The sequence below is a fragment of the Capra hircus genome, chromosome 10 (assembly GCF_001704415.2).
Source record: "Capra hircus breed San Clemente chromosome 10, ASM170441v1, whole genome shotgun sequence".
NCBI classification, from domain to species: Eukaryota; Metazoa; Chordata; class Mammalia; order Artiodactyla; family Bovidae; genus Capra; species Capra hircus.
Genome location: NC_030817.1, coordinates 14,433,006 through 14,440,860, shown reverse-complemented (window position 1 = coordinate 14,440,860; position 7,855 = coordinate 14,433,006). Strand labels below are relative to the sequence as shown.

At 46.7% G+C, this 7,855-nt stretch overlaps 1 protein-coding gene across 1 annotated transcript; it reads left to right on the top strand.

Annotated features, from left to right (window-relative positions):
• AHSA1 (activator of Hsp90 ATPase activity 1) lies at window positions 79-7,609 on the top strand. Its single transcript, XM_018053913.1, has 9 exons — window positions 79-321; window positions 1,701-1,891; window positions 3,514-3,596; window positions 4,013-4,130; window positions 5,166-5,254; window positions 6,110-6,238; window positions 6,697-6,798; window positions 7,047-7,098; window positions 7,216-7,609. The coding sequence occupies exons 1-9, from the start codon at window positions 242-244 to the stop codon at window positions 7,386-7,388; spliced, it is 1,017 nt and encodes a 338-aa protein (XP_017909402.1). The 5' UTR covers window positions 79-241; the 3' UTR covers window positions 7,389-7,609.

The following is a 7,855-nucleotide window of genomic DNA, read 5'->3' as shown; positions in this document are numbered from 1 at the left end:
AATCCTTACAACAGACGGAAGCGAAGGTCCGGCGAGGGGTAGCCGACGTACCCAGCGGGAGGGAGGCGGAGCCGGAAGTCAAGGCGGGGAGGGGCGGGGCGGGTGGAGGGAAAAGCAAGCCAGGAGGATCTTGCAGCTTCTTCTAGTAGTTTCCAGGCGCTGCCGGGCGGCCGCGACCGGGCTGTCCTGAGGCTGTGGCTGTGGCTGCTCGGGAGCTGGTGGCGGCGCGATAGGAGAGCCGATGGCCAAGTGGGGTGAGGGCGACCCACGCTGGATCGTGGAGGAGCGGGCGGACGCCACCAACGTCAACAACTGGCATTGGTGAGGGCCAGCGAGCCAGGCCGCGGGAGCGCTGCGGCCGGGTCGGGGGTTGCGCCGGGGGGTACCCTGGAACCTTGACCGGGACACTGCTGGGGTCTGGGCAGCCCTGCCTGCCAGGAGATGGGCATGGGTCCATCCTGTCTCCAGGGGTCCGTAAGTCGCAGGCCCCTCCAGCCTCCGACCTCCGTTTCATGGGGTGGAAGGGAAGCCAGGGGGTGGGGTGGGGGGGGACGATGTAGAAGACTGCATCCCAGGCGAGGGGGTTTCACACAGGAGGACGTAGGGCACCCCCAACCCCGGCTGCTGCATTCAGCCTGAGCGGAGAGATGCTTCTCACACGTGGCCGGAGGCGTCATTGAGACCCAAAACTGCCGTGTATAGTATTGAGAGATTGCAGTGTTAGGCTCGAGAGGGTTGGAGTTACTATTTTTTCGACTTTCGGCTGGAATTAAAAGTCAGTCGTAAGGGATCGCTGCTTCACTCCAGAAAGCCAGGTCTTAGAACGTGTTCTGCAGGTGCTCAGAGCTGAGTGATGCTCCAAGGCGCCGTGGCCTCTCACCCGGAACTGTTAAATTGCTTGTATCGTCGCTCCAAGGACTGCCGCTGGTTGCCGGGCAATCATAGTTTATAATTCAACCACTCTTAAAAACGTACTCTCTTTCATGAAATGTTCTGCAAATAATATTTTCTTATTCTTTCTGAGTCCACTGAACTTTGTACGTAAACTGTAGTTTTACTTTGTTGTAAAACTTACTTTTGTTGATGTAAAACATCTTACTTTTGTTTATTCGTTAGAAAGTTAGAAGGTAGATAGTGTTCCTTTGTATTTCAGCCTGCGTCCTCTCCTCTTAACATAGAATGGTTGCCTTTAATTTTTGTTTGTTTTGAAACCCTGGACATTCATTGTTTTCAGGGCCATTTGGAGGGCACAAAATTTATCACACAGCCTGAATTTGATAGGTCAAAACACTGCGCTAATGAGATCAAGACTATTGGTTTATTCTTAACTGGACCTTTTAGCTCAGCACTGCGTCCTGTGGCCCTCTGTGTGCTCCTAACCTCAGAAGCGCAGTTTTCCACTTGGTCAGACGGGGGCGCCATGTTAAAGTATTCAGTACTGACCCCAGCACCATCATGCTGAGAAAGGAAAGCAGAATTTTCCATTAAGTTTGAAACCATGCTATACAGCAGTAGTCCTTATTGACAATATAGGACTCCTGGTCTTCCTAAAAGAGTAACACGTTTGTGGACATGGTGGAGTGGGGCTGAGAGTTTTATGTTCTTTTCCAGCCTCCCTATAGCCTTGGGTGCTCTTGCATAGAGCAAGCAGTGTATCCTTCATTTGGCTGTTGGTCCATAGCTCTGTTTCTGTTTTGCAGGACAGAGAGGGATGCTTCGAACTGGTCCACAGATAAGCTGAAAACACTGTTCCTGGCTGTGCGTGTGCAAAATGAGGAAGGCAAGTGCGAGGTGACAGAAGTGAGTAAGCTTGATGGAGAGGCATCCATTAACAATCGCAAAGGCAAACTTATCTTCTTTTATGAGTGGAGCGTCAAACTAAACTGGACAGGTAAGTCTGTGCTTGGCTTTTAGGACAGGGGTTAACCGCATTTTGATTGACCTATTCAGGAGCCAGGGAGAACAGTTTTTGAGAGGTTATGAACTTTTTTCGAGGGAGATAGTGCTGCTTTAGAGTTCTGTAGGAAGCAGGATCGAATGTTGAAGTTTTTCTGCCACCGCAGGACACTAAATGGGTCTCCTCTCTGTGGGTCTCACAAGTCCCTACCGATGTAGCAACTGGGCTGCTGAATCTTTGGGCCTTGCCCTGTTTGGGAGCATACAGTGTGACATTTTTCAGACTAGCTATTTTTGCCTCTTGGATGACTTGAAAGTAGGCTATGGGAGTTTTTTGGCTTTTGTTTTTTTAATTCCAGTGTGAACCTAACAGTTTAGAGTGCTGTGGTAATGCTGCTTGCATGTGATTATAACTGGGGCCGGTTTTATTCTCTAGCCTAATGTCTCTTCTGTGAGGATATTAGGATAGAATTGGGGCCATCCTTGGATGGTCCTGACAGGAAGGAAAGACAGTAAAGTTAAAAGAGTACATGTATGGGGCAAAACATGTAAACTCTTATCAAGTGAATGGTAACAAAGGGGCAAAATGTATTTTTGTCTTTTTTTTTTTTTTAATTAAAGCATAGCAGTCTGGAAGAAACCATAGGTGTCATCTTTCCCAGCCTCCTTTTTATAGATTTGAGAAACTGAGGCCTAGAGAGGTAAAGATAAATACATGTTAACTTTGAAATACAGTCAGTTCTGCTATAACGTGACACGTGTTTCTAAAATTCACCACACTATGCAGAATCTTCCAACAAAAAACACAGAGCTTGTAGGGAAGATAGGGTTAGGGACATGACAGGATGCTCAAAAGCTTCATCAGTGATATTTTTTTAAATTTAGGAATGTAAAAATTGGTGGCACAGTTTACACGTGTTAAATCATAAGAAGTACATAAATCATTTGACAAATATCGTGCTTTACCTTGATAAAAACCTGAGGTTTGCTTGTGAAAGTGGGCATCAGGGGCACTGAGGCACGTGGGTTATTGTCAGGTGATGGAGGGAGAGTCACGGGAAATCAGGAGGAGCATTATAACACCAGTCGTGGATGGTGTGGCTCCTAACACACATGGTGAAGTGAGGTCGCTGTCAGATAAATGTTTGAGACGTGTGTTTTGTGTTTTCCTATACAGCTCTGTTTATCTCTATTTGGGTTTCTTTGTGGATGAAAGTGCACATAAGCAAATAAGAAATTCGTATTACAATAAAATTGTCACTTAATATACCTATAGCATTGGAACAAATTTGTATTTTCAAAACAAGCATTTTAGCAAAACTGCCAGTATTAGCTATTAACCTAGGTCCTCCTTAGCAGAATTCATGCTAGTGCTGAATTCACGTAGCTCTTAGTCTCACACTGGTAACACAGTTAGTCTCCAGAAATCTGATGAAGAAAGACATTTCAGGGAGGGGGCCAATGGTTGCATCTAGTGTGGCAGCCACCTTCTCTCAGAGTAAAGAAGGTGGGTTCAGTTGTCCAAAAGAAGCATAAGCAAAATAGTAGTTACACGTGCAGAGCAGGAGAGTTAGCCTGAAGAGGAGGAGACTGATAAGGCTGCTTTACTTTTGACAGGTACCTCTAAGTCTGGAGTGCAGTACAAGGGCCATGTGGAGATCCCCAATTTGTCTGATGAAAATAGCGTGGATGAAGTGGAGGTTTGTGCTTTCTAATTCCTCATCTGTCTGAGTCTCCTACATTCTCTTATTCTCAGATGAGAAAAATGACCTGTCATTCAAGATTACAGACCAGGCTTGGCCTAAGCATTCAGAACCCCAGTCTGCAGACGACTTTCTGGGTCTGTGGTGCCATTAGGAGCTTCCCAAGCAGTTTATGCTTATTCAGTTACTTTGCTTTAGTGAGTGGTGTGAGTTTTAACATTAGCCACTTTTGTCTTGGCAGTAGGTGGCAGAGAGACCTTGAGAAGAAACACTCATGGGGATTGTACAAATACCTCAATCGTCATGCATTTCCTTTGCAAATTGTCAGCGGTTATCTGACTGCTCAGCACCTACATCCTCCAATGTGGGTGCCTCTCAAGCTATTTACCACCTAATTCTGATCTTTCATTCAGATTAGTGTGAGCCTTGCCAAAGATGAGCCTGACACAAATCTCGTGGCCTTAATGAAGGAAGAAGGGGTGAAACTTCTAAGAGAAGCAATGGGAATTTACATCAGCACCCTCAAAACAGGTATCCTTTGAGTAGTGATAAGTGCCTTGAGAAGATAGTTTTCCACCTGTCAGATGCTAATTAAGGGGCTTGACATTTCTTTCTTTAGTAAATGAGTAGAAATTTGGGCGGAGAAGGCTTATTTCATCTTGAAATCAGTCTGTAAAGTTTGAATAAGAGAAAGATTTAGAGATGTGTTGTCTAATGCATTGGCTGTTGAGGACGTGAAATGTGGCAGTCCAAATTGGGATGTGCTGTGAGTATAAAATATGCAATAAATTTTGAAGACTTCGTATTTTTTTAAAAAGAGGAATATCTCAGTTATCTGATTTGACAACACACAAATAGTAGAATGGATATATTAGGGTAATGTGGTCAAAATTAATTTCACTTGTCCATTTTAACACTTTAGGGTGGTTACTGGAAAATATGTTACATTTGAGGCTGAGGTGGTATTTCTGTTGCACTCACTGATCTAAAGACCTGGCATCTCCAGATTGAGCACAGTCCTGGACTGTTTTTAGGCTTACTTGAATAGTAGTCCTCTCAGCTGTCCCCCAGAACTCCAGCTTTGCCCATGTGGTCTGGTCTGGGTGTCGGAGTACCTCTGGTGACCATCAGAGGGAGCCCGTGTAGAGGTGGGAACCGGTGCTCTGCTGCCCTGATAGTTGTGGCTGTCCTACAGAGGCGCGCAGAGTGGAGAGGGGATGAAACATGCAGCTGCGAGTGCCTTCCCCACTCCTGAAGGCTTTGGAAGTGCCACTGCATTCATTGGCTGCCATCCGCAGTAGACCTCACACACATTTAAACAAGTTGTCATGCTTCTAATTGAGTCAGGGGTTTCAAGTAATCCCAATGACCATACTACATTCTGTAGGATGCACTCAGGTACCCATCTGGCATGGATCAAAGGGAAAGACGTAAAATGGATAGACTCGTCCTCCTGTTGTCATTACCTCCTCCTGAGTTAGGGCGGCCATGTTTGTGAACTACGGTGAAGCCCCAAATCTCAGCTCCCGAGAAATAACTTCCAAGAGCTGGATTTTATCTTTTCAGAGTTCACGCAGGGTATGATCTTGCCTACAATGAATGGAGAGTCAGTAGACCCAGCCGGGCCACCAGCACTGAAAACTGAGGAGCGCAAGGTAACCAGTATCCCTGCGTGGTGGGGCGGGAGGCTCTCTGGAAAGGGAGTTGAGACACTGCCTCTTCCTTAAGTCCGTATCTCAGCTCTTTCTCTCCCACCCTAACCTCCGAGCCAGAGGTGCTGCTTTTCAGGGTCCACAGAATGTAGTTGTCTGTCGTCCCATCTTTAACCTGGTTTTTATTCATTTATGACAGATCCCTAGAGCAAATGGAAGCCATCAAGCCATCAGGGGCTTCAGAGTCCAACTGGCATTTAACACCAGTGAGGAGGTTATGAACACAGGTTCCCCTGTATGCATCTAAAATCATATATCTGCATCTCATCCTTTGATATTAAATGTCTCATCAAAGTATCAGAGGTTACTTAGGTCACTGATTTCACCTAACAGGAAGCTGATTTCATCCCATTGGAAGGGGGAACAAACGGTTTTCTCTGGAGCTGGCGCTTGTTTGGTTTGGCTTCAGCACTTGGTTTTCAGCCCTCTTGCCCCTTTGTCAGCACTCGGAAGGATATTCTGGGGGTGCTGCTTCCAGCTATTTAAACAGACATTCTGCTTGAGGATTACACAGGACTCTTCAGAAGTACATAGTGATTCGGTGTGTCCGTTGGCAGTGGGCTTTTAAATAAGCATCACTCCTCTTCTTTCACCCAGAGTGCCATTGAGAGTGTGCTGAGAAAATTCCCCTCCTGACAGAAATGCCCACGCACATAAATTTCCTCTGACCCCCTGGAATAATTTAGCCTTGAAGGTGACAAGGTTTGTGAGAGTGAATGGCAGTGTGTCCCTGCAGCCCTGTGAAGTGAGGTCTCACCAGTATTCTCTAAACTGACAGTTTCACTGCCACTTCCACAGGCTAAGTCTGCTCCTTCAAAAAGCCAGGCCAGACCTGTTGGTGTCAAAATCCCCACTTGTAAGATCACCCTTAGAGAAAGCTTCCTGACATCACCAGAGGAGCTCTATAGAGTTTTTACCACCCAAGAGGTAAGTATAGTCCTGTCCTTGCAGCTCCTGGCGTCTGCCGTTCCAGGTGACTAGAGTTGTGGGCATATCCTCTCATTGTGCAGAAAAGTGCGAGTGGAACCATGAGGCTTTCCTCATTCACGAAGAGGCAAAGGAAAGACATGTTTGTTCAAGCCACCACTCATTAGAGCGGATTTGCCTTTTTTTTTTCTTGTACTAATTTTGGGTCCTATAAGTGGGAACAGCTGGAATCATTCATGTTAGAAAAGTAAATGGACCCAATGTAATGGCATCCTGGATTTAGAAAGAATTACTTGAGTCGAAGCGTGGTCTCTACTGGAACAGCAGAGAACCTGAAGCTGGTTCTTGGGCAGAGTACTGTCTTTAGAATTGGGAGCTGAGGCATGCAGGTGTCAGCTGGCATTTCTCCTGGGTCCCCCTGAGAGCCACACAGCTTCCTGCCTCCTTTTGTTCTGCAGCTCGTTCAGGCCTTCACCCACGCTCCTGCTGTGTTGGAAGCAGACAAAGGTGGCAAGTTTCACTTGGTAGACGGCAATGTCTCTGGAGAATTCACTGATCTGGTGAGTTCCTCTATCGGCTTAGAAGAATAACGTGTCCCTCCCTCCCCGCTCCCGGCCTTTTTCTTTCCAGCTCTGTAGATAAAATTTAAGACTTTAATCTCTTGGGTCAGTAAAAGCTCATTTGTTTTTCAAAGGAATGCTACAGTTGGACTCTCTCACTTTCCTATAATTTTTTCCTTCGTGGGGTAAAGTTAGTTCTTCTGGGAGAAAGCAAACATCAAAACGGCTGACCTCTCTGATTATTTCAGGTCCCTGAGAAATACATTGCAATGAAGTGGAGGTTTAAATCTTGGCCAGAAGGTAAGCAAGCATGTATGTTCATTGCTGTTGCCCCCAGAACCCTTTCTTTCCCCCCTCGCCTCAGGCCCCTATGGAAACCCTGGATCTGAAACCTCTCTCCCCTCTGCCTTCCCCCAGGGCACTTTGCCATCATCACCTTGACCTTCATCGATAAGAATGGAGAAACTGAGCTGTGCATGGAAGGCCGAGGCATCCCTGCCCCAGAGGAGGAGAGGACGAGGCAGGGCTGGCAGCGGTACTACTTTGAAGGCATCAAACAGACCTTTGGCTATGGTGCGCGCTTGTTTTAGGCCCCGCAGCGGGGGTACCGCCTGCTCAACACTTCAGTCCAGCCCTCTCCTGACCAGGGCTTGTGACTCACAGGATTGCACCATCCCAACCACTAACTTGGGGCTGGGGCCCTGTCCCTTCATGTATACCTTGGGTTTGTGCATGTTTTCTGCTGGGTGGGAACAGAGGGTGATTTCTCTTTTATGTGTACATACGCTAAATAAACGTAATTTAAAAAACATGCATGTCTGGAACCTGTGTTGATGGGGTGGCTGGTATTAGAGTTCCCCTGAAGGTTTTGAACTTAAAAAAAAAGGGGGGGGTGGGGTTTGTCTCCTTCTGGCTAAATGTAATCAAGAGGCATGAAGAGAGCCTGCTTCTTACCAGCAAGCATTCCTGAGCTCACGTCCTTTCATACTGAAGACTGGCAAAAAAGGGCAGTCAAACATAGCCTGGCAGGGGTGGCAATGGTACTCTGTGGTGAACA

What these genes read in the sequence shown, in the direction of transcription:
- AHSA1 (XM_018053913.1), top strand. Translation starts at nt 242, where the DNA reads ATGGCCAAGTGGGGTGAGGGCGACCCACGCTGGATCGTGGAGGAGCGG. An exon ending in TGAAAACTGAGGAGCGCAAG is followed by an intron (nt 5,255 to 6,109) that starts GTAACCAGTATC and finishes CCACTTCCACAG; the next exon opens with GCTAAGTCTGCTCCTTCAAA. An exon ending in CTGGAGAATTCACTGATCTG is followed by an intron (nt 6,799 to 7,046) that starts GTGAGTTCCTCT and finishes TGATTATTTCAG; the next exon opens with GTCCCTGAGAAATACATTGC.